At 37.6% G+C, this 26,725-nt stretch overlaps 1 protein-coding gene across 8 annotated transcripts in view; it reads left to right on the top strand.

Annotated features, from left to right (window-relative positions):
- Pak1 (p21 (RAC1) activated kinase 1) overlaps nt 1-26,725 on the top strand; it is a 167,540-nt gene that overhangs the window by 93,826 nt on the left and 46,989 nt on the right. For 4 of the 8 annotated variants that reach the window (XM_013067420.3, XM_087212008.1, XM_013067422.3 and 1 more), the window contains 3 exons: nt 12,399-12,612; nt 21,452-21,552; nt 22,128-22,275. In XM_013067420.3, the coding sequence (XP_012922874.1) occupies nt 12,423-12,612; nt 21,452-21,552; nt 22,128-22,275 (439 nt within the window). In that variant the 5' untranslated portion in view covers nt 12,399-12,422. Of the gene's footprint in view, nt 1-2,644; nt 2,721-12,398; nt 12,613-21,451; nt 21,553-22,127; nt 22,276-26,725 lie in introns of all 8 variants that reach the window. The other 4 variants (XM_087212009.1, XM_013067426.3, XM_013067424.3 and 1 more) reach the window with 2 other exon arrangements.

Here is a 26,725-nt window from a genome sequence, read left to right as displayed (position 1 = left end):
TCCAATTGAGAGAGCTGCTAGAGAAGTTTCAGATTTCAGGACGCAAAGGTGAGTTAGCCAATGACATATGGGAAATGCAGAAGAAATAGTAAAAGTTTCTAAAGTCAGGAGAGGGGTAGGGAATTTGGTCTGTTTAAAAGTTATACAGAAGATGATGGGGACAGGAGTTTGGGTCATTTACCTGACTGAAGTAAATGGACACTGGAGAATTGATTGACTTAATCCTGATTATCTTTCAGAGGAGAGAGGGTGGTCTGTTTTTATACTGTGGTTGTCAATACTTAACTATTCCTTTGAGGCAGCATATGGCACTGTGGGAAATCACAGGTTGTATTTAGAGAGCGATTGATTGGAGGGACAATCAGTAGGAGACAATAGAATAGATACAATGTTTCCTAGGAGGTTGAACCAGGGGACTTTGTGGTTCCTTGTAGCTCTTCGATTATAACAGCCTCAGGTTTTCGCAGTGCATGTTATCAACTGCTAGGTCTGGAGGTTTGAAGTTTAAATTTGAATTTTTAAGGTAGGGCTTTGTTATGGTTTATGTTTAAATGTTGCCCCAAAGCCTCATGAGGATGAGGTGGGAGTTTCTTTTTCAGAGGTAGTTGAATCTGGAATATATGCTGCTGGGGTTAAGGGTGTGTGATTACTAAACCACTACAGGTGAGTGATTAGTTTGGCACCGCCCTAATCCTTGGTAGCCTGAGTAAGATAAAAGGGGCAGAAAGATGCTGTTAAGCCTTTTGTTAACTTTGTTGCCTTGTGTGCTTCATACTGTTTCTTCTCTGTGATGCTTGTTTGGCATCCCTGTCTTGCAGCCAGCTGATTATGGACTGAAACCTCTGTGAACTAACTGTAAGCCAGATAAACCCCTTCCCTTTTAATTTTGGGTGTTAGGTATTTTGTCTCAGCAGTGAGAGAAAAGTAACTAACATAGGCTTGCAGTAGTAGTAGTAGTAGTAATAGTAGAGATGGTGGTGGTAGTAGTAGTAGTAGTAGTAGTAGTAGTATTTTGCTTTTTGATACAGGATCTTGTTATTTTACCCAGGCTGAACATGAACACCAGGGCTCAAACCATCCTGTACCTCAGCCTCTCAGATAACTAGGGGTATAGGTGTATACTACCACACCTGGCTTAAATTTGAAATTTTGCCTTAACTGTTGGGAATAACTGGACTGGGGCTACTGGTAAGAAATTTCTCAAGATAGTAGAATATACATTACATGACCCGTAGTGCTAGTTTCTACAAGTAACTAGTGACTGCAAGAGTGTTAGGAGTGAAGATGTGTAGGGGCATGAGTGTGTGTGTGTGTGTGCATGTGCATGCGTGTGTGTTTGTGTGAATAAGTACTGGATCAATCTGAATTTAGGTCTCTTACTCCAAATCTCTCTGCCCTTTCTGATCCACTTTGTTGTCTCTTGGTATAGCCCTTTGTTCATTCTGACTCAGATTATAATTAATGTTGAAAGTGTGTTTTTAAGAGATCAGAATAATCAGAGATTAGACATGTCTTTATCAGTTATTTCATTTAGTGAACTTAGATAAATTACATACCCCTATGGCTTTCGTGTTCCCATAAAATAAAAGTTTGGAACTGGACGATTTTTCAGTGTCCTTCAAGCTTCTGTGTTTCCAACAAACCAGGCCGCTTTAGAAAGTTAACTGTTCCTAATCACTTGGTTTGTACCATTTCTGTGCTGAGTAGACTGTGAGAACATAGAAATTAATCACACTCAGATTCGTCCCTGGAGTTACTCATGGCCTGGTGAGGACAAGAAGTGTGGATTTTAGTTAATATAGGATGGAATTTGGAAATTGTTTCATAGAAATATGTATCAAATGTTAATAAATTTTGGGAAAAGATGGAATTAAGGGTCTTCTCCAAGGGTTTCATAGAGGAAATGAGTCAACTTGAGCTTAGAAGTTTGCTTGGCAGATAGGTTTGGACATTTTAGGCAGATAGAACAGTATTAGGCAAAGGCAGGAGCATGAAAGCCTACTGAGCTGAATGACAAGTTTAGGAAATAGTAGAAACTAGAATAATAGATGGGGAAGCAAACAAGTATTTATTGGACATCTATTTTGTGCCAGGTAGTATGCTAGGTGCTTTTTTGGTTTATGCTTTTTAATTCTCATGAAAACTCTCTATAAAAGTAGGTCTTATTTGTATTTTATGTTAAGAGGCAACAGAGAATCAGAAATTACTTTTGTAAGAGCCCAGAAACAGCCTATAGTTTTCTCCCCTGCTGCCCCAGCAGTTGCTTTTTTGTTGCTAAACCTGAGTAAGTAGTTGGAGGCTGCATAATGGGAGTGTCTTTGACGCATTAGAAGGACATCCCTCAGCAAATTCAAGCCAGCAGCATTCCAGTCCCCTGCCAAAGAAAACCTCTTGGCACAATTTAATTAAAGATCAGATTCTCATAAGCAGGCGTCAAGGGCATACAGTACTCTCTGGTCCTGGGTGGAGTATTGGCCATGCCAGTTGCAGCTGCTCTGGGTTATTTGAAGTTAAGAAATGTCATTAGATTGTGTGGACTGGGTTTTATTTGTTTGTCTTTCTCTCTTTCATTTGAAATAATGGGCTGAGGATTTATCTTGAGATTATATTAGTGGTTATCTAGACTATATTTCTTTACCTCTAGGGGCAAAAGTGAAGTGTGATGCAGTGGTTCTGTCACCACACAGACATTTCAAGTTCCTGCCTGTGCCACTCACTAGGTATGTGTCCCTAGGTTATTAACAGCATCTCTTTTGCTTCTTCAAACTTGCTTACTGTTGATTTCCAGCACCTAGGCTAGCGTGGCAAACAATAAATGATAAATCTTTGTTTTAATGAATGAGAAAAATGATACTTCCCAAATAGATTTACAGGTTTTCTATAAACTCCAAAAATGACAGAAACTCCAAATGATGACAGAAATCTTAGTTGTAAAGGTAATTAGTTCAGGAAGTTCTCTAGGGAAATTGTTCCTTAGAATTACAGGAACTCTGTTAGTAAGTTTAGAGGATTGTCTGGAACTTCAAGTCACATACTGTGAGCTCAGAGCATCACAGAATTGTCAATCCAGATGGATAGCAGCTGGTCTCTTTCTGTGGGCAACACCTTTTTTTCTCTCATTGTTATCTCTCCACAGCCTTGTTTTTAAATAAATGTAATTTTAATTTTAACATGAGCATTTATTGCCCAGTTCTAGAACTGCTTAGAAAAGGCCATTTTTGTGACTAGTGTTATATGTAGTGCAGAACATAAAAGGCCTGCAGTGATCTGCGGTGTCCCACTTTTTCATTATCACACTTTAGTATTATATGTTACATTTTACTCCCTGTACTCTCTTATCTATGTTATTCTGTAGTCTCTGATGGTCATTTGCCATCATCTTTCTCCATCAGAATTCATTTACTTATTATCCATTTTCTCTAGGCCAGGTACTGTACCTATCTCAGACTAATTAAATCTGAGACTGTAGGAGAACTTAAGCATCATCTCTCACCATTATATAGGAAAAAATTCAAACATGGAAATAACTGTATAGTGAATACCTGTATACCCTAGATTCTTTTTCCATTAACACTGCATAATGAATGGCGTTTTGGTCCATAAAGAAATGCATATGCAACAGTATTCCCGTAAGATTATACTAGAGCTGAAAATTCCTTTCACCTAGTGACATCAGAGCCATCATAATGTTATTGGGGTCATGCTGATATAAACAAACCTAGTTTATAGTACATGGAATTCTGTATAGTATATAGTACTTGATAATGAAGATAAACAGCTATTACTAATTTATGTATTATACTATACATTTAAATTGTTAGAGTGTACTTCTATAAAATAATGTTATGCTGGCAGCAGCATCTTATATCTGATGCTTACTGAATATCTTTTTTTTTTTTTTTTTTTTTTTTTTGTGGAGCTTGGAATTGAAACCAAGTCCTTGTGCATGCTAGACAAGTAGCTCTGCCATTAAGCTACATCCCTAGCCCTACTGTGTCTCTTAATTGCATCAAGAGGCTATGAGTAATTGACTTTATTTTGTCTAGGTTTATATAAGTATATCCTATTATGGTCATATGGCACACCCCAGAACATATCCCTATTGTTAAGGGATGCATGACCACTTTATCACATTCGTTATATATTATATAGACATACTAAATTCCTATATTCCCCATTAATCTTTTAAAAAAATGCATTTCAAAGTAAATTGAAGATATTGGTATACTTCCCCCTACATTCTTAAGCATTGGTGTTTTAAAAAGCTCGCAGAGGATAATAGTCCAACTATGATAGTCCAGAGTTAAAGACCACTAGTCTGACCTATTTGTTTTATAAACTGCTACTCTTTTTCAGCACCGAGCTACACCCTCAGCTCTTTTTGTTTATTTTTTTTCATTTTGAGACAGGGTCTTGCTAAATTGCCCAGCCTGGCCTTGAACTTGTGATCCTCCTGCCTCAGCCTCCTAAGCTGGGATTATAGGTGTGTATCTCCACACCCAGCCTAAGCTACTAATTTTAATAACATCTTTTTTTGGGGGGTGAATCTTCAATGATCATTCCAGCTCAATTTAATATTTTACTTCTGTGTTTGGACTTTTTTTTTTTTTTTTGGGTACCGGAGATCAAACTTGGGTCCTTGCGCTTGCACAGCAGGTGGCGAAACCACTGAGCTAAATCCCCGGCCCTGGACTTTTTTGTGTTTGTACTGTTCTATAGCACTGTTCACACTGTTGGTTTGGCATTGTGATTTTCTATTTTTAAGGTTTTTTTTTTTTTGGTAATGGGGATCAAACTTGGAACCTTGCGCTTGTGAGGCAGGCACCCAGGCACCGGAACCACTGAGCTAAATTCCCGGCCCTTTAAGTTTATTTGTAGGTTTTTTTGTTTGTTTGTTTGTGTTTTGAGAAGGTTTGAAACAGGGTCTCACTACATAGCCCAGGCTGGCCTTGAACTTGTGGTGATCCTCTTACCTCGGCCTCTGGTGTGCTGGGATTATGGGCTGCACCACCAGCCTAGCCTGTTTTGTCTTTTGGGGCAGGGTCTTGCTATGTAGCTCAAACTTGCTTTGAACCGTGTAGCACAGGCTAGCCTTCAACCCACAGTGATCCTACCACAGCCTCCTGAGTGCTTGGATTACAGGGTTGAGCCACCATAGGTGGTTATTGTGGTTTTCTAAATCCTATTCTTGTTTACTAGACTGAAAGCCTCTTAAGGTTGGTAATCTTATTCATTTATTTATATGTGTACTCATTTACTTGTTCCTGGTTTCTAGCATAGCACCTTACATATAAGTACTTAGTAAAAACTTATTGATCTGCACTTGAATGAAGAATCTGCAAATGCATCAGGTGTATAACTTTCGTTTTAATTTTATATCCTATGTTTATGCCATATATGTGTGTGTGCATTTATATATATTTGTGTATATATTTATATATTGTGTATAATTTTATATAGATATATTTTGTGTATACATATATTTTTTGTATGTATATTATATATATTTTGTGTATATATATATATTTTTTTGGTTTGAGGAACAAGAATTCATTCATCTTCTCTGGTAGACATTTAGTAAAGTCAATCAAATTCAGCACAGGCATGCTTATGTATTTTTATATTTGCCATTTGCTATATTTGGCTGACTTAAATGTAAATCAGTAGTAGTAGAATTTAGGTCAGAAGCGGTTCATAAATAGGGGCAAGAATTACCTTAAGAACAATATAGTTGGAAAATCCTTTGGGAGGGTGTAAAGATGAGATTTGAAGGGCAGAATATATAGCTCAGTAGTAGTGTTTGCCTAGTATGCACAAGGCCCTCAGTTCTATCCTCAGTACCACAGAAAAGATATTTTTGTTTTAAGGGATGAATAAAGGAGAAAAATTTAAAGACGGTTTTATCTCTTATCTACTTTTAAATTGCTGTGTCAGTTTAGCCCATTTCTGCCTTTTCTTTGGACCTAGATATTCCTACTTCTCATATGGGGAGTTCAGATTAGATATCTAAGGTTGTTTCTGGCTTTGATGTTATGTGCATTTTAAAATCTCTGATTTCTGGATTATTACCTTCCTATCACTGGGAGAAAATACCTGACACTTGCAATTTAAAGAAGTTTATTTTGGCCCACAGTTTTAGAGGGCTTAGTCCATGCATGGTCAGTTTGCTCCAAGGCAAAAAATGGTATGGCAGAAGGGCATGGCAGAGGAAAACTGCTCAACTCATGGCATCCAGGAAGCAGAAAAACAGAAAGAGCCAGAAAGAGCTGTATACCCTCCAAAGGTGTGTCCTCAGTGCCCTACCTGCTAACAGCACATTCAGCTATGAATTTATCAATGGATTAATCCATTTAATTAATTAATTCCACATTAATTCAATGGAATCCAAGGTGGTAGAACGGAAAGAAGTAGTTTTCAGTGAGCACACTCTTTCCTTGAAATCCTATCCTTCATTTAGTATATAAAGTAGCTTACACATAGTGGCTACTTGAAGTGTTTTCTTTCCTCCTGCCTTTTTATTCACCGGGGATGAGAGGTGTTGGGGATTCATCCCAGGGCCTTGCACATGCTAGGGAAGCACTCTCTACCACTGGCTTTCTTTCTCTTCTTTCTGTTTTAGCACTATATCTGTGCTTTTTACAGCATGCTCAAGAGACACAAATCACTTCTCCTTCATTGCCTCTTGCCCACTATATCTAGAGACTGCATAGTGGGAAACATCAATCAAATTGCATCTCACAGGGCAGGAGACTTAAGCTAATAAATAACAGAGCAGGACTTAAACCCAAACCTCTTGGTTTTATCCCAGTCATTGTTTGCTTGCTTACCTACTTTCTTTCTTTCATCCCCCTGCTAGTGGCCCTTTTGATCCTACATTTATTATATAGCCATTCAGTCAATTTACAATTAATACTTTAGTATAATTAGTTACTTATAAATTCTTAGGTTGCTTGAGCCTTTGGGATAATGGTAAAATGTGGTCAGTCTTTCTCTGTCTTTGTTGTCCAGAATGAATAAAAGAGTGCTGTCTAAGCTTTGATTATAAATGTTGTCCCCAGGTCTAGCTTTTATACTGCAGCGTGTCAGAAGGTATTGCTTTTTTTTTTTTTTTTTTTTTTTAAATTTAAAATGTGTTTGCTTTCCTTATTCAAGAGTTAAGTGTATGTCTTCTTTCTTTTCTCAAGGTGATGTTTTGGACCCACTTTCCTGTAAACAGGTTTTAAAATGTGCTAGTCATTATGCTGAGAATAGAACAAAATGACTAGTGAGAGGAGCTATGATTGTAAAGACAGAAAAGACTTGGGGTGAAATTATAGGAAAGGGCTTGTTGAAGGACTGCAGGGAAATTGGAAAGTAGTATAGAAACCCCAAGTCCAAATAAGTTCACAGGGCATTGATTAAGAAAGCACAAAATTGTGTTCTTTGAGTATAGGTTGAAGGTACTAGAAATGTTTAATATTGAGAAAAATAGACTTGTGAAGTCTCAACAGGTTATTTCAGGTATCTAAAATTCTTTTTGGGGGAAAGGTAATAGATTTTCTTTTTCAACTATGTATTTGTTTATTAGAAAAAGGACAAATACTACTCCACAGGTTATTCATGTGTAGTTTTTTTTCTGCAGTGTAAGTGATCTATTTTATCATTCAACAAAAATATTTGTCATAAGAGAATACTGGGGATACTACTATGCCAAGAATAATATCACCTTACTGGACAGCATTTGTATTTTCTCATTTAGTCTTCATAACAATGTTTTAAAATAGGTACTATCTCCTTTTTACAGGTAAAAATTTGTCTTGGGCAAAATGAATAACCAAATAGTACTCACAAATAGTACTTAGCAGGGCCAAGACTGAATCTCACGCTTCATGAGTTCACATGTGATAACTAGCATTCATTTTATCATTATACCCAAGACCCAGTGATAAGTTTTTACAACTCTGGCTCTATTTCACATAAAATATTTTCTATTTATAAATATTCTGAAGTAGTTCCATTGACTTCTGCTTATAATGTTCCTAATTAAAAACTATAGATCAGCCAACAAATTTTTCAGGTAGGTTCGTCCTTCTTAATACAGTTAATTTTTCTGTGTTGCCACTTTTAAAGTTAACACAGTAAGTCTAATATCTTCACTTACAGAAAAGGAAAATAAGATTTAGAGTCCTTAAGTGATTTTTCTGAGATCAAAAGTAAAATTAAGTTTGAATGTTGAATAAAGGTAACACTCTATTCATTCTCTTATTCTAATCCAGCTGCTGTTCTTTTCATTTTTGTCCATGCTTATAAGCAACAAGAGAAAATATATTACATATTTACACCCTATCTAATATAATAAGCCTAAGAAAATTATTACAACCTATATTACTTTCAGGATCAGATTCTTTAGCAGATGCCAAGGCTGGGATTTGTATTTTCTCCTCCTGAAGTTTCTTATTTCTGTCAATCAAATACTTCTCTATGGGCAGCTCTCACATGGGACCTTAAGTGATCTCTGGCTCCAAGAGAGAAATGGCATGGTGGAAGAGCCTGGTGGAGGAAAGCTGCTCACAGCATGGCAGCCAGGAAACAGGGTAGTAATAGATATTTCTGAATAGTTCTAAGAGACAGGATTTAGGACTAACAGACGGAAGTAATATTTTTTCTTTCTTTACTTTTTTCTGTTTATTCATTTATTTAACATATTTTTATTGATAATTTTTTCTGTGCCAGGCCTGAAGTTGGAGATCTAGAAATACATAAGATATGAACTTTTTTTTTCTTTTTTGAGATGAGATCATGCTATGTAGTCCAGGCTGGCCTTGAGCTCACTGTGCAGTCCAGACTGGCTCCAAACTCACAGCGATCATTCTGCCTCTGCCTCCCAAGTGCAGGGATTACAGACGTGCCCCACCACGCCGAGCCATGAACTTTGTTCTGAAAGAGTCCATAGTCTAAGGTCTGACAGAGGAGGAGAAAGAAGGAGTAGCAAAATGTTCACAAATAATGGCAGTGCAGTAAGAGATAGATAGAAGTTAATGTAGGCCAGAATTCTTTAAATGAGGTGACCAAAGGTAGAATAGGCTGTCTTTTGAGATTATAAGTGGTACTTTGATTACAAGTGAATTTAATTCTGTCTGTGAATCTGGTTGCAATGAATTGGTCGCAAACTGAATCAAATTCATTGGTTAGGTTCAGTGTTGACCTTGCGGGCATTTGATTTGGTTCTCAACCAGATTGGTTTGTAACTAAAATTGTGAAAAGAATTCAGTTCATGAGCTGAGGTGCCACTGTATAGGTTTCCTGTCATTGGAGGTTTTCAAGCAAAGATAGGACAACCTAGGTTGGAATATGACAAAAAGGTTCAAACAGTAGATTTTAACAGTTTTTTGGTTGTAAGTAATTTGGAATCATTTTGAAAATGAAGATCTACCCCCAGAGAATTCTCTAAATATAGTAAAAGAAAAAAAAAGCCTTTATCAGAAAGGTTGGTGAAGCCTTTCTTGGGTTATGGATCTAAAAGGGAGTTATGTTCAATGAGGCTTTGATTGAAAGACCTGAGAGGAAAGAAGGGCTTGATTAGGTTATCAGGTGGCTTCAGGGGTATAATTTTAGAACAGGGATTCTTGAGTGGTATGCTTGAGAACGGAGACTCTTGACCCTCTCTTGGGGGAGCTGAAGGACCTGAAATGGGGTGGGAGGGAAAGCAAGGGCAAATTTGGGAAGTGAAGCTGGAAGAAATGGGTAAAAAACACTAGCCAGAGGGCCAATCTAGATTAACAAAATTACCATTGCTTGCTTGATTTTTTTTAAAGAAAATATAAGATGGAGTTCACTTGGCAAAATTGGGCCAGAATGAATTACACAAAGAAGTGCAGTTTGAGTTTCACCTTAAAAGATGAGTAAGAGCCAGGCATAGTGATGAATGTCTGTAATCTCAGCACTTGGGAGGCTGAGGCAGGACTTCTATGAGTTGGAGGCCAGCCTGGGCTACATAGTGAGTTCAAGGCCAGCCTGAATTACAGAGCAAGACTCTGTCTCAGAAAAAAAAAATGTGAGTAAGATTTTTATTAGTCAGATGAACATTTTCTTCCCATTTCCCAATATCTATTACACATTTTGGTCAGAGAAGGGAGAAATCAATGACAGGAAGCATGGCTCTGTGTGTGTGTGTGTGTGTGTGTGTGTGTGTGTGTGTGTGTGTGTGTAACTAATATTTGGCAGGCTGGGAGTATAGCTCAGTGGTAGAATGTATGCTTACATGTGTGAGGCTCAGGGTTTGAGCCTCTGAACAAAAAAAGGAAAGAAGGAAAAGAAAGCATACTTGGCAAATAAAGGGAAACAGATTTCTGGGGTATAATTTGTAGACTGTAGGTGTGGTGGCTTAGTTTGTAAGGCAGATTCATGTTAGATTGTGAAGGACTGATAATTTCATTTCTCTTATTAAATTCCTTAAGGCAAGGTATGTATCCTTGTGCAAACTGTATTAATTAAAATATTTATCAAGTCTGCTGTAAGTTAGATATTGTAGAGGACACTGTTGGGTTGCAAAGATGGCAAAATTGGGCCCAACATTTGAGGAACATTCTGGCTCCGGGGAAGACATACCTGTAAACAATTATAGTAAAAAGTAATGTCATAACCTGGAAATGGAGTTGCCGTGGAATGTGAAGAAGGGGACATCTAACTTCAAGGATGTCAGGACAAGCAACAGAATTAAGCCATAGAGGATGTGCAAATTCACAATTTGAGGATTGGGAAATTGGCTTTCTAGCCAGAGGAAACAGCTGTGCAAAGGAATGGATGTGTGTTAACTATGGCATATTTAAAGTAGTTGGAAAAGTTGGTGTGACTGGAGTTTAGGGAGAATTAGAGGGAGCAGTAGGATGGGAAATGAGACTGATGGATTGGCCAGGTCAAATAATAGAGGGCCTCTAAAAGAAGCTAAAGAATTTTAGCTTTTATTCTGCTATGACAGTGAAGGTCTCTCATATAAAGGAGTGGTGTGTTTTAAGATCACTGATGGGCTGGGGATTTAGCTTAGTGGTTCTGCCGCCTGCCTGCCTCGCAAGCTCAAGGTCCTGAGTTCGATCCCCAGTACCAAAAAAAAAAAAAAAAGATCACTGATAGCTCCTGGAGAAAAGATTGAGGAAAAAGCTGGATGTAGATAATCAGTAGCTTCATTTATTAGAAAATACTATAAGGACCCTTATATATTTTGTTCATAGCATTTTCGTTCATTGATTTCTGAAGAGGTGATATTCAAATCTAGCTGGGATTGGAATTACTAATTTTCAAAATGTAGAATTTCAGCTTTAACCTTTTCATATTAAGTCAAAGTTTAGGGGAATTAGACATTTATATTTCTAAAAAGTTCTTGGTGATTATTTTGTTGTTGGTTTGTTTTTTTTTTTGAAGCCTGTAATCTCTATAACACTGCTGTGTTTAATTCCAAGGAGCTCATATTTAAAATAAACATGATTAAAGATATTACTTCTACTATAACATGATTAAATAATGAGAAACTATAAACTCTGGATACACTCATGTTTATTCATTATTAAAGACAATTACTTAATTTTAGGTAATAATATCTGTCTTCATTAAAATTATTGGTAGTATGTGATAGGGATATTTTTCTTTCTTTTAGATTTTATTCCTTCTGTTTCCCAGAAGCCTTGGAGATTACCAATAATTTAAGCAGGATGGTTATTGCATTGAGCATCATACATTTAGATCAAGATAGAATTTTAGGGAGTAGAGGTACTACAGAGATACTGTAGTCCAGAGGGAGCAAACTTTTCCTGTAAAGGGCCAAATAGTAAATATTGTAGTCTCTTGTTGCAGTTACTTAACTCTGCTAGCTTACCTTAAAAAAGCCACAGACAATGTAATGAATGAATGTGGCTGAGCTCCAGTAGAACTATTTACAGAAACAGCACTTTTGTTGACTCTTGATATACTCCATTGCAGAGAAGAAAAGTGTAACTTGCCTCATTTTATAAAGTTAGAGGCTGTCAGAGAACTCACTGTGTGGAATGCTGTTAGCAGTTTTATTTAATGTTCTTGTAGCTAAATTTGTGAAACCTAACAGGTTGGGGCAGGCATTTCTTTAAAGCTAGTAAATGTTATTAGGTTTCCCACTCAGTATTGTTGGGCCAGATTCTGCTTTCCAGCTAAATCATGGTGGTTAACTGTATTTTCCAGTGTCTTAGACGTGGGATTGGAGAGAAAAACAATAGTTTTCAGCAGTGTTTGGTACACAGTAGGCATTTATATGTGTGAGTATTTTTGAATGAATAGGCCAGAAATATTCATGGTGTGAGTGGAAGGGGTATGTAATTTTAAGTCCTTAAGAATTTTTACATGTATTTCCTTTTGCTCAAAAATAATTCCAAGTTGTGTTTTTCTACTTCTAGTAGCTGCTGCTGCTGGTGGTGACAATGTCAAACAACGGCCTGGACATTCAAGACAAGCCCCCAGCCCCTCCCATGAGAAACACCAGCACTATGATTGGAGCTGGCAGCAAAGACCCTGGAACCCTAAATCATGGTTCGAAACCTCTGCCTCCAAACCCAGAGGAGAAGAAAAAGAAGGACCGATTTTACCGATCCATTTTACCTGGAGATAAAAGTACTGTATTTTGTTTCTTTCTCATCATTTTTATGCAGAAAGGAAAAAAAAGTATTTGTAACTTGGATAAAAGATCTATCTTTCCTAGACTTAATTTTCCTTAATACCTTTTATTGTGTTAAGATATTTTCTCTGTCTTTCTAAACTGGCTGAAGCCTCTGAAAAATAGATCTGTTTTGTACTCTTTATATCTGAACAAAATTCCAATAGAATAATTATACTCTTGACAGATTTTTGAACAACCTGAAGCTATTTACTCACTTTTTTTTTGGTACTGGGGCTCAAACTCAGGACCTTGTGGTTTCGAGGCAGGCACGGTGCCACTGAATTAAATCCCTGGCCCAATTTACTCACTTTTTAAGTTCTTAAACTGTATATGAAATCACAAAACATAAGGAATTTTGAAATGTCTTTATTTGAAAAATTAGTTTTATTTGGAATGCCTTCTTTCCAAATTCTTGATTGCCTCTCTTTCATTCATATCTCCTGGTCCCTGCACTCAGATTTAGGGATTAAATGTCAGTAAGAATACCAAGGAATGGCTGAGAAAAGGAAGCAGAGGTAACTAGGACTCAGCATGAGTTCACAATGAGTAAGTTATACTAGGCAGCTTCATTTTCTTCTTATTAATGCAACTTCTAGAAGAGTAATCAGTATTTTAAAACATATCTGAAAAATCACTGTCATCTTTTATGGAAAGGTAGTGGAAAGTTGAGGTTTGGGTATCCATATAGATAGGTGGCTTTTGTTTGACCCCCAAAATGTTAAGTGACTGTTAAGTTCTCAGTTTTGCTTGCAGAGCTCTGTTCTTGTGGTATACTGAAGAAATTGGCTCTCTATAAATAATTATTAAGAGCTTCAGATTTGGATGGACCTGGTTCATCCCTTACACTTCTGTGATCTCAGTATGTCAGTTAACCCCTTTGACCTTTAGTTTCCTATCTTTCAACTTGATATAATTTCTCACAGCAGGGTTCTGAAGAGTACATGTAAATTTCCTAATAGAGTACCTTCCACACATAAGGAACTTACGTGTTAATTCTTTTTCTCTTTACTCTTTTGTTGATGACTAGAAACTGGGAGGCATAGCTAGTAGACTGCATAAACAGAACTGAGATTCTGAAACAGGGAGGCAAATATAAAAAGTACAGTGATGAATTGCAGACATATCTTACATTGTAGAAAAATACAACTGCGTAATTACTAATTAAGGTGGGTAGGTAATAGTATCATTAACCAAATAGGGAACATACGAAAACTGAACAAATTAGGGGGGCTGGTAGTTGAAGAACAAAGAAGATAATGACTGGACAGATTATATTGACATGTGTGTAGGCAGGTCTCACATGTAGCAAATATTTGTTAAATAATTGACATGAATATTTGAACTATTGAGGACTATTAGTGAGTACTTTGGTTTAGGCTCTACCCTTCCTTGGAACTTTCTCCCACGTATATAGACACTTTTAATTATTCAGTGTAAGTATGTGTTTATTTTTGATACTGCACTCTATTAGCCAGTGTTCTTGATCTCTGTAAATAAGGCTCTCAGCTCAAGTTTTCACATACAGCAAAAGAGGACTTTATAAATTAAAAATTGTAAGTGGTTCTTAAACAGACTCAAACTGGGAAGGATAAAATTTCTGCCTAATAGTCATCATCAAAAGTTTTTGTGTTTCAGGGGACACCATCAAGAAAGTAAGAAGACAGTCCACAAAAAAGATAATTTCCCCAAATTATGTATTTTATAAGGAACTTGTATCTAAAATATATGAAGAACTCAACAATCAAAAACCTAATTTAGAAACAGGCAAAGGATCTAAATGTACTTCTCTCCAAAGAGAATACACATATGGCAAATAAACACATGAAAAGATCCTCAAAGTCCTTAGCCATTAGAGAAATATCAGTCAAAACCACAATGACCCTGGTGGTGCACGCCTGTGATCCCAACACTCAGGAGGCTGAGGCAGAGGGATCACTGTGAGTTTGAGGCCAGCTTGGGCTACATAGTGTGTACAAAGACAGCCTCAACTACATAGCGAGAACCTGTCTCAAAAAAACAAAAAACCAACCAAACAAAAAAACCACAATGACATATCACTTTATACACAGTAGTATAGCTATAATAAAAAAGATAATAACAAATATTGGTGAGGTTGTAGAGACATTACGCCCTCATAATTGCTGGTAGGAATGTAAAATGATTCAGCCACTATGGAAGACAATCCGGCAGTTCCTCAAAAGTTTAAATGTAGAGATATCATATGACTTAGAAGTTCCACCAAAGAGAAACACATGTCCATATATAAAACTTGTACATGAATGTTCCCAACAGCAGCATTATTCATAATAACCCCAAAGTGGAAACAAGTATTCATCAACTGATCAATAGATAAATAAAATGTACTATATCCATACAATGAAATATTACAGTGGTCCCTTGATTCATGAATGGTTCTGTTCATCCAATTTGGTTCCCAAAAGTGTCTGATAAAATTTTGCTTCTGTTCACAAACTCCACATCGGTGACAAACACAGCTGTGGCTATCTTCCCCAAAATTGTAAAACAAATTAAGTTTGTGAACGGAGGTACCACTGTATTTGGTAACCAGAAATGAAGTCCTGAGGCATGATACAACATGGGTTAATCTTGAAAACACTGTGTTAAGTGAAGAAGCCAGTCACAAAGGATTACAGTATATAATTCCATTTATGTGAAATGTCTGGAAAAGGCAGATCCATAGACAAAAAGTATATTAGTAGTTGCCTAGGGATACAAATAGAAAGAGGCAAATAGGACTAGGTGATCCCTAAGAGGTGGGATTTCCTTTTGAAGTGATGAAAATGCCGTAAAATTGATTGTGGTAATGTTTGCTCACCTCTGTGAATTTTATAGACATTGAACTGCATATTATTATGAATTTTATTGTGTACATGTCTATAAATGGTGAATTACATCTCAATAAAATCATTTTTGGAAAAAATTCCTGCCTGAAATAACAGAGCCTTCAGACATCACTGGAACTGAAAGGATAATCAATCTTGTGTGGTGAATGGCAAAGTGAGGGTCTAGTCTAGGTATCTGGGTTACAATCCTGGTTCTCCCATAAATTGGCTGCCTGTTTTGGGCCAATTACTTTTCTGTAGATTTCAGTGCCTTCATCTAAAGAAATGGGAGAGTCAGTGCAGCAGACATGTACAGTTACTTTTAGTTTTGAAATCCTATAATTATGTAAATGAGGTATTGCAAAGATACCATTGCGTCAGGCTTGTCTATATAGGTGAACAGAAACTAGGCCATTCTAAAGTAGTTTAATCCAGTGAAAGAGCTATAGACCCAGAGGTTCTTCTGGAAATCTAGCTGAGTAACCTGAGGCCAAATCTGGTCTGAAAATAATTCTCATAGCATTAAGATGAAAGCTGCAAGTCTGTATATTTGAAAGCATAAAGGTAGAAAATAGAGTTATAAGATATTCCCTGAGGACATTGATTTCATCTCATTGCTTGAAGACCTTTGAAGGCTATTATTCATGCAAATGTCAAAATGAAATAAGGCTGAGGTTTTCCTTTTGTTTGGAGCCTTTCTTCAACCAACAAGTTAGGTAACTTAGTCCTATGGTAGCAGGCTATACAGCAATGTTGGCAGTCTTGGAATTGGTATGTCTTTTATATAGTATTTGAGAATTTATACCAGCTGCATAGAGAAATGGTCTAGAACTGGATTTAGAGAACCTAGATTGATTCCTCTTCTGGCATTTAACTCTGATTTACTTTTTAAAATACCCTTTAATTCCTCATCTATAATGTGGGAATAATTGTAATTTCTACCCACCCTTTATTGTTAGTAGGCTTTCATCTGTCATTTGACATAGTGAATGTAAAAACATTTTCTGAACTGTAAACACAACACTACAAATATGAAGGCTGATTTTTTTTTAAGGAAGTCTCATTAATTGTTTTATCTGATAGCCACATGAACTCATTTTCCACTGGGAGGTTGAAGTTTGGAGAACAGTAAATTGCTTAAGGTCTCTCTCACAGGTTGAATGTGGGAGGGATGAGTGTGAAACCAAGTCTTCCTAAAATATTTATTCCGTAATAACATACTACTGTACCTCTGTTAGTTACTCTCAAACCTTGTTAAAAATCGGAGTCACTCATGGTGCTTTAAAAGAAAGTACAAATGTTTGGTCCCATCTAAACTTTTGGAGTTGGAGTTTCTAGAGGGGTAGTGTGTGTGTAGAGAGATGAGAAAAGAAGAGTTCTCTGCAGGTTGTAGTAGCAGGGAGATCTGAGCTGGCAGTGGGTAGGTTGACTGTGGGTATTACCTAATGCTGACCTCCAGCAAGGCCACAGTGTATGCCATAAATGATTGGAAGGAAAAGCTGTAATTGAAGACCTATAATAGGTAGTGCTGAGTTGCAGAATTCCATGTGGGAAAGTCTGGTTCCTGTGGTTGGGATCTGGAGACTTTGGTTTATTCTAAGAAGTCTTGCAGCATTTAGCTTGGAATCTTTTTCTGGCTGCATTTCACAACCAAAGTGGAATTCTCTGAGCTTGGGAAGAGTTTAGCAAAGTTAATTTTAACACTGGACTACGTCAGTGTTTATCTCCAACTTTGGAACATTTTACTGCCTTGTGCTCAGATTACCTCAGCCGAGCCAATGAAAGATGCTATTTAAAAATAATTAAAAAATAAAATATGGCCAATTATTTGTGCTAAAATGTTGATGGCTGTGTTGAAACATGGGATTTGCAGGTTCAGCTTCTTTTCCCAAGCTGTAAGAAAGCCAAGTGGACCAGACCACAGATGGGATTAAAGTTGGGATGGGGATGGTCACAAGCTTTGTTTCTCACTTTATTTTCTCAAACCTAAGAGCTCTAATGGGATGATATCAGAGAGATTCTTTTTGCCTTTTGTATCTTGCTCTTCTTTTTCTAGAAGCTTGAGGTTCAGCATCAGGTTGTTAAATTGGGCTCGCTCTGTTTTCCTAATATGCGTATTCATTGCTATGAATTTCCCTCGTAAGACTGCTTTCATTGTATCCCATAGATTCCGATATGTTGTATTGTCATTGTCATTTAATTGAAAGAACTGTCTGATTTCTTCTTTAATTTCCTCTGTGACCCATTGGTTATTCAGAAGTGTGTTGTTCAATTTCCACGTATTTATGAAATTTTTCAAGTTTCTTTTGCTATGGATCTCCAGTTTCATCGCACTATGGTCTGATACTATACAGGGGATAACTTCAATTCCTTTGCACTTACTTAAACATGTTCTATGTGTGAGTATGTGGTCTATTTTGGAGAATGACCCATGTGCAGCTGAGAAGAATGTGTATTCTGATTTTGTGGGGTGGAAGACTCTGTAAACATCTGTTAAGTTCATTTGTTCAAGAGTTCGATTGAGTTCTAGTATTTCATTACTTATTTTTAGTCTAGTTGATCTATCTATTTGTAACAGTGGGGTGTTGAGGGTCCCCCACTACAATTGTCTTAATGCATATATGACTTTTCATGTCCGTTAGTATTTGTTTTATATAGTTGGGCACACTAGTGTTTGGTGCATAGATATTTATGATTGTCATGTCTTCCTCTTAGATTGTTCCCTTTACAAGGATGTAGTGTCCTTCTTCATCTCTCTTGGTCAGTGTTGGTTTGAAATCTACTTGATCTGCCAAGAGGATAGCTACTCCTGCTTTTTTTTGGGTTCCCGTCACATGGAGTATTGTTTTCCACCCTTTAACTTTCAGTCTATGAGTTTCCTTTTGAATGAAGTGTGTTTCTTGTATGTAGAATATTGTTGGATTTTGCTTCTTGACCCATTCTGCCAGTCTATTTCTTTTGATTGGTGAATTGAGACCATTAACGTTGATGGTTATAACTGAAATGTATTGACTTGTCATTGCCATGACTTTTTCTTTTGTTGGGTTCTCCCCCTTTACATTTAATTTCTTGTCATGCCAGATGGGTTCATTCTGCTTTGTTTCCTGGGGTTATGATCTTCAGTGTCTGTTCCTAGGATATTGTGTAAAATTCTTTGGAGTGCTGGTTTGGTATTCACGAAGTTCCTAAGGTGCTCTTTGTCATGAAAGTATCTTATTTCTCCATCCATTTTGAAAGATAGTTTTGCAGGGTACATCAGTCTGGGTTGGAGGCTGTTTTCTTTTAGGGCTTGGAATATGTCACTCCAAGCTCTTCTTGGCTTGATGGTTTGCGTTGAGAAGTCTGCTGTGATTCTGATGGACTTTTCTTTGTATGTGATTTGTTTCTTTTCTCTGACTGCTTGGAGAACTTTGTTCTTCTGTTGGGTTTCTGGAATCTTAACAATTATATGCCTATGTGTAGAATTTTGTTGATCAAGGCTATTTGGAGTCCTATATGCCTCACTTACCTGTATGTCAAGCTCTTTTCCCCTGCTTGGGACGTTTTCTGCCATTATTTCTGTGAAGAGATTTTTTATGTCATCTGCACTCTCTCCTGTTTCTTCATTGACTCCAATCAGTCTTACGTTATTCTTCTTTGCATCATCTAGTAGCTGGTGGATTGATTTCTCATGTTCCCTTATAATTTTGAAGCCATTTTTCTTTTCCTGGTCATTAATTGGAGTTATCTTCTGTATCTGAAATTCTGTCCTCACATTGGCTCTTTCTGCTGTGTAGACTTTCAATGGAGTTTTTCATGTCCTGGAAATTTATTTGCATCTGTTTTATGGATTCCATTTGTTTCCTATGTTGGGATTCCATCATGTTCCTGAGCTCCTCTCTAGATTTATTAATCATGTCTTGCACTAGGGGCACAATTTCTCCTGTTATCAGAGAAATTATTTCTGATTTCATTTTTTCCAGATCCCTTTTTGTTGCCCATTCAGTGGGTCCAGGTGGTTGAGTATCAGAGTGTTCCATCTCATTTCCCTTTGGGGTTGCTGTAGGTGATCTGGAAGTCTGATTTTTGAGACTTATTTACGTCTTTTCTCATTTCGACTGTGGGGGGAGGGGTGCTGTTGGCACTTGCAGGGATTACCTCCTCTGAGCTGAGAGAGGTGGGACAGGGGCCAGGAGCTGCGGTAGGGATGGTGGCCCAAAAACCCTTTCCTCTGGGCTGGGAGCAGCGGGAGGGATGGTGGCCTGGAAGCCCCTTCCTCTGTACCAGGAGCAGTGGGATGGCGGCTCAGAAGCCCCTCCCTCTGGGCCGGGAGCAGCGGGATTCAGTACTGCGGTCTGGTGGTCCGGTGTCCTCTGCGTCTTTATAGTGTGGAAGCAGGTGGCTGTACAGAGGAGCAGGTGGGGGGGGGGGGTCCAGTGGATTGTTGCCAGGGCATGGGCTGATTCGGCATGTTCCGCGCGACTCGGGACCTTGGTAGGGCGTGGGCACACCTGCCTGTCTGCAGTGGGCTGTGTCTGCAGTGTTCCGCACGACTCAATCACTCTTAATTTCTACCTTCTCTCAACCCCTGGTAACCTTTAGCCTAGTTTCTGTCCATGGATTTACCTCTTCTGGACATTTTATATAAATGGGACTATACAATAAGTGCCCTTTTGAAACCAGCTTCTTTCACTTAGCATGTTTCAAAGTTTATACATTTTGTCACATAGATCAGGACTTTGTTTCCTTTTATTGGTGAATTTCACATTTTATCTTCTGTTGGAATGTTTCTTCTTTTATTGCTTTGAACATTCACAAACAAGTATTTATTTAGATGCAAGTTTACATCAGATTCCTTCTAAGTAGTACTTCTAACCATAAAAATTTTGCTACAGTAGCAATAGTCCTCAAAAGATGACCTTTATATCCTTCCTGGGTTTCCTTTATTTTTTCCACTTTAGTTTTATTATCTATCCTCAATCCCAAATCCGGAGTACATGCCTAGTAAAAGCTTATAGAATTTGGTTGACTTTCTGGGCAGGTGGAAAGATGAAAGATCATATTTACTTCCCTTGGCCTTTGCTTATTTTGTTTCTTTCTGCACTGCTTCCCCTATCTTTGCTTAGCTAATTCCTGTTCATCCTTCCTGACTTCTTTCAGATTTTAATCTCTTTAGAAAGGTAATTTATTGTTACCTTCATCTGTATTTTGAACATGGATCACTCTTCCCACTAACAGATTTCTTTAAATTCCCTGATCTTAGTCTTCTCAGCCATGAAGTGGAGGCAGTTCCTGCTGTCCCGCTCCTAGGTTTGCTGTGAGAAACTAGTGAGATACGGACTGTGAAGGGCTATGCACATGTGAGGGAAGTGGTTTTTTTCTTCTAGTAGCTCTGGGATTGCATGGCTTTTCCTCCATTTCTGTCATACATTCCTGCCTGAGGAACCCTGTGTCCTGCTGGTGGTCCCCAGCCTAAATTAGGTGAGTACTCAGCCTAAATTGCACAGCACCCCACCTACATCTGTCAGCTATATTTTCCCTTTCTTCCTACTTGCCTCTTTTCCCACTTTAGCCAGGCCCTTCCTGTTTACAGGTCTGATTTATGTTAAACTGATATTTCATTCAGTAGTTGTTTTGATTCAAATCATTCAGAAGGGATGTGAGGGTATAATAAAGAGCACAAGGCTTAATCAAATCACTCAGAAGGGATGAGGATATAATGAAGAATGTAAGTCTTACCATAATATTCTCTGTGACTCAGGGCAAGTCAGTTGACCTCCCATGGCCTCTCTCTTCAGGGAATGGAATTAGGTGGCCTCTAAGGTCACTTGCTAATATCTTTTTAGATTGTTCTTGAACTAAGTAAACTCTGTGCTAGATTCTGTTTGAGAAGGTTCACAGTAATGATTTAATTAGCCAATACTTTCATGTCCCTCTTTTTAAAAATTTCTCTTTTCTATTTCTTTTGCAGCAAATAAAAAGAAGGAGAAGGAGAGGCCAGAAATTTCTCTTCCTTCAGATTTTGAGCACACAATTCATGTTGGTTTTGATGCTGTCACAGGGGAGTTTACGGTAAGTTCTGGGTCACAGAAACACCTTTGGTCTTTTAGAGTTACGGACTATTAGAGTCAGTCCTCTCTCATCTTCATAGTTTTGTCATCTGAGACCTTTATTACTACCTTCTTCATGAGAGGAGCACTTTTCTAATCTCCAAAATTGTACCAAGGAAGTCTTTCAATTTCCATTCCTTAAATAAACTTCTGTTAAGGGGCCCCATGGTCATAGGTTATGTATGGGGCACTGATGATACAGGAACAAGTCAGATGTGGTCCCTGCTCCAGAGGAACTAGTCTGGTGAAGTAGCAAGCATCTTAAGAAATGACTAATACAGGGGCCTGGGATTTAGCTCAGTGGCACCGCACCTGCCTTGCAAGCACAAGTTCAATCCCCGGTTACCCCGCCACCCCAAACAAATGACTAATACAATAAGAAATGTATTATAAATGAGTCTGTGTATACTATGAGAGAATAGAAAGGGATGACGAGCTTATCTTTAGCTGCTAGCAGATACCAGAATTACGTTGAATTTTCCCACAGGATCCCCTGTAGCTATGCCTTCCTGAATACATTGCATGTCTTTCTCATAGGGGATGCCAGAGCAGTGGGCCCGCTTGCTTCAGACATCAAATATCACTAAGTCAGAGCAGAAGAAAAACCCACAGGCTGTTCTGGATGTTTTAGAATTTTACAACTCAAAGAAGACTTCAAACAGCCAGAAGTACATGAGCTTTACAGGTATGAAGATTGTGTCCAGGGCAGTCAAGTCAAGAGAAGGTTTTAGTCTTCGTGGAAAAACTCCACATGCACATGTGGTCTGGAAAGAAAGAAGAAAGTGGAAAGAGTGGAGATGACACTCTCACTAAGAAGGAATTTTGGGATTTGACAAGGTGATAGGTCTTTACATTAAATTTGTCTTTATTCTGAAACTGCACATATTTTTTTAATAGCATATATTACATAGAAAGAACATGGGCTTTGTGCTAGAAGGTCTAGATTCTGACACTCGTTAGGTTCAAACAGTCACTACTTTACTTTGGGCCTCAAAATGGGATTAATATTTTCTATCTTAACGTATGTAAGAATAAATGAGATCACTGCTGTGAAAGTTTTCTGCGGGTTGTAAAACAGCATCATACAAATAGTTATTGTTAATATCATTAACATTATTACCATTATTGCTAATATAATTATTAACAATAATGTTGTTAATATTATTATTTAGTAGTATTAATGTGTATCTTTTAAATCAGCAAGCCCAGTTTCTTCTTCAAGGGACTAATTTTTATTAGTCAAATGAAAATTGAACTAGTAATATAAATGTTCTTTAGGTATACTCTATGTACATGTTTTTCAGAGTGTTTTGTTATTGTTGATTTGTTTGCTTTTTGTGGCACTAAGGATTGAATCCAGGGCCTTTACACACTGAGCTATGTCTCTGGCCCTTTTGTATTTTTTACTTTGAGACAGAGACTTACTAAATTGCCCATTCTGGGCTTGAATTGGCGGGTACCACCATGCCCAACTCCAAAGTGTTTTTTAGAGAAGAATTGGAATTAGAATCCAGGTCTCCTAATTCCTAAGGCAACATCTATTGAATTTACTACTTCCTTCCAGTAATTTTATTGGAGTGCCTCCTTCCACAATAGAGGAATTTTTTTCCATAGGATACTTACGAGAGCCCTGTATTTCTGGAAACTTGTCTTTTATGAATCATTTTAGAATGTTAGAACAGGAGTACTTTGTATGCACTAGCTGCCCTTTGTTTTGGAAACATGAAAGCCAAAGAAGGCTGAGTGTGGTGGCACACTCCTGTAATCCCAGCACTGGAGTGGCTGAGGCAGGAGGATCACTGTGAGTTCAAGGCCAGCCTGAATTACATAAAGAGACTCTGTCTTAAAAACCAAAAACAAATCCAAAGAAAAAACAAACAAACAAGCAGAAAGCCAAAGACATAATGTGGCTTGGTTGCAAGTTAGTGTCTTCCCAGTCCAGTGCTCTTTGCTTCTGCTGCCTACTTCAAAGGGTGATACTGTTGGGAAAGGAAGGGTGAGAATTGGAATGAAATTGCTGATTTTGAAGGATGCTTTCCCCAGCCAGTATCTGGCTTGTATCAAAGGGTACAGATGGTGGAGATGACAGACTGCAGCTTTACTCATGCTGCCATGGTGATGCCCAGAAGAGGGTCATGCATTTTCCCAGTAGTGTGTCTTTCCTCTTGTCTGGCCTGCTGGGTCTGTTTCACTTCTTCCATTGAGGGACTGGATCATTCCAAGGAGAAATTGAGGTGCAGTAAAGTTTTCTACTAGTCAGGAAATTAGAACTTATGTTTAAGGAGTTTATCATGAAGATGCCAGATTAGAAACTGTTTTTGAAAGTCTCAGCAGTGAATTCTTTAGCATCTGTTTTCTGCATGTATGCATATAGACGTTTGCAAGTGGCATGTATGTATATGGAGACATAGCCCTGTGGGTTAGCATGTATTTAAAATTATAGTCACCTTAAGTATTCATAAATGAATATGTGCATAGATATATGCATTCAGGTAATTTAATATATGTTCATCTGTGTATGCATAGATGAATGATATACATACATTTACTTTAGTGTGTATATACTTAATACATGCATGTACATATGTTCAGGTTTTAAAATTTTCTAGAGGTTGAAGTCAAGGGCTAACTCTAAGCAGAATTCTATATTGGCACAGTTTATTTTTAAGATCATATTTCTCCTTTCTGTTTCTCTTCTTTACATTACTGTTAGTAATGGTAACCCTAACTCAGATTGTATTTGCTCACACATGAATTATCTCACGTGATTATCATGATGGCCTTGGGGGATTGATAGGACAAGAGTTATTATCTTCATTTGCAAACTCAAGTTAATTAGGTTTAGACAAAATAAATGTCACCTTATACAAGATGACTCAGCTAATATGTAATGGAAGTGTGTTTTAAACTTAGGTCTTTAAATCCTCTGCTATCTATAATAACCCAAGCACAACTTTCATGTCATTTTGGGGGGTCAAATTCTCTATTTTTCAATGCTTGATTTTCTGTACCAATTAGTAGCTAATGTATTCAGGGAAAAAGTGGACTTTTAACTCAACTGGATTTTAGTTCTGCTTTGTCACTGATTCTTGTGACCTTATGCCAGACCTTTCTGAATCTCACTTTCCTCATTGTAAAATGAAGGGGTTGACAGTGCTTTCTGTTCTGTCAACTGTGCTTTGAAATTTGATTTGGTTATATAGAAATGTACATCGTCATTAAATGGAGCAATGCTTGTTTTTAAATATGTAAGAGAAATGTTTATAATCATAATACTTTATCCTCAAAGATATTAGCAATATATAAGATTGGGGTAGTGCAGTGAAGGGGTAGTGTTATATGCTGCCTGCCCCGATGCTCGGGTCAGAAAAACAGATTATGTTTAAATTATATTCTGAATTGATATATCCAGGGCACAGCTGGCTATTCGGGGTCTCTTAAGAACATACTGTTGAAGCTTATCTTTTTTCCTGTTTTGTGGATTTTTTTGTTTGCTATAGCGCCAGCACTTTCTCATATGATGAAATTGGGCTCTTTGACATTCTCTGGACTTGGTTCTTGTTGGCAAATATATTAAATTTGTTAGAATATTTTTTACTCCTTAATTCCATTGGTGGTAAGCTGGCAAGACAGTTTCTTTTTGGACCCCTGAGAACTAAAGAACAAAACCAATTTTTAAATTTATTTTCTTGCTAAGATCTGCTTGATATTGCATTAAACCCAAGTTATCATTGTAAGATGCACCATTTTTTAAAATATACCACCCAAGAAAAAACACTGGCACTCAAATCATAAAATGCTTTAATTATAGGACCTATCTCTAGTTTAGAGCTGTTAATGTGAAAAAATGCACATCTCAGAATCAATGAAATATAATTGATTCATTGAGAGCACTTGATTCTTTTTTTTTTTTTTTTTTGGTACCAGCGATCGAATTCAGGACCTTGCACTTGGAAAGGCAGGCGCAGTGCCACTGAGCTAAATACCTGGCCCTGAGAGCACTTGATTCTATTTTTACATAACAAGCCCCTGCCTTTAATTAGACTTTACATGATTGATAACTCTCTTTTCTTTTCTTCTTTTTTGTTTTTGTTTTTTTGGTTTTTGGTACTGGGAATCAAACTTGGGACCTTGCACTTATGAGACAGGCAGTGGAACCACTGAGCTAAATCCCTGGCCCGGTAACTCTATTCTTAAGCCTTCATCTTTCTGTCCCTATAGGGACTAAGCATGGATGTAGAAGGATCCTTTCTTTTTTTTTTTTTTTTTTCCAGGTACCAGGAGATTGACTGCAAGGCCTTTGTATTGAATTATATCCTTAATCCCTCCTTCCATTTTTTTTCCTCCTTCCTTTTTTGAGACAGGATATTTCTAAGTCACTAAATTATCCAGGCTGGACTTGGACTTGTGATCAGCCTCCCAGTGTGCTGGATAGGAGTACACCACCATGCCTGATTTACAAAGCCCCCCCCCCCTTGTACCAGGGATCAAACTCAGGACCTTGTGCTTGCAAGGCAGGTGTGGTGCCACTGAGCTAAATCCCTGGCCTGCAACAAAGATCCTTTTTTTAAAGAAAGCTGAAGCTGCAGGTAGGTCATGATTTTGCATGGATAGCTCAGGACTGTGCTGTGGAGTCTTAACCTTTCTCTTAGAATACAGGAAATTTTGAGTATTGAAAATCGAAAGATGATGATGATATATTTGATGATGTGGAAACAATTCTAGCATGGTATTAGGAATAAAATCATAATTTAGGTCTTGAATCCTGTAGTTAACATATTAACCTGGGAAAATTAATTTCTTTGAACTGTAAAATCTATAAAAGTGGATATAAGTTAGGCATTGTATTACATGCCTGTAATCCTAACTAATCAGGAGATTGAAGCAGGAGGATTCTAAGTTTGAGGCCAGCCTGGGCAACTTAAGGAAACTCTAGAAGTAAGAACTGGGGATGTAGTTTAGTGGTGGAGTACTTATCTAGCATGTGTGAGACCCTGGGTTTAATCCCTAGTACCAGAAGTTTAAAAAAAAAAGTGAGTGTAATAATAATACTCATAGCTATAGAGAGGACTAAAGGAGATGATGATATGTATAATGGGCTTAACATGGTATATGGCCCTTAGTACTAGCTATAC

Source organism: Heterocephalus glaber, unplaced genomic scaffold (assembly GCF_053883595.1).
Source record: "Heterocephalus glaber isolate CG9 unplaced genomic scaffold, H.glaber_assembly_v1.0 deba00001428, whole genome shotgun sequence".
NCBI lineage: Eukaryota > Metazoa > Chordata > Mammalia > Rodentia > Bathyergidae > Heterocephalus > Heterocephalus glaber.
The sequence above is the reverse complement of the archived record's forward strand: the minus strand, read 5'-3'. Positions and strand labels throughout refer to the sequence as shown.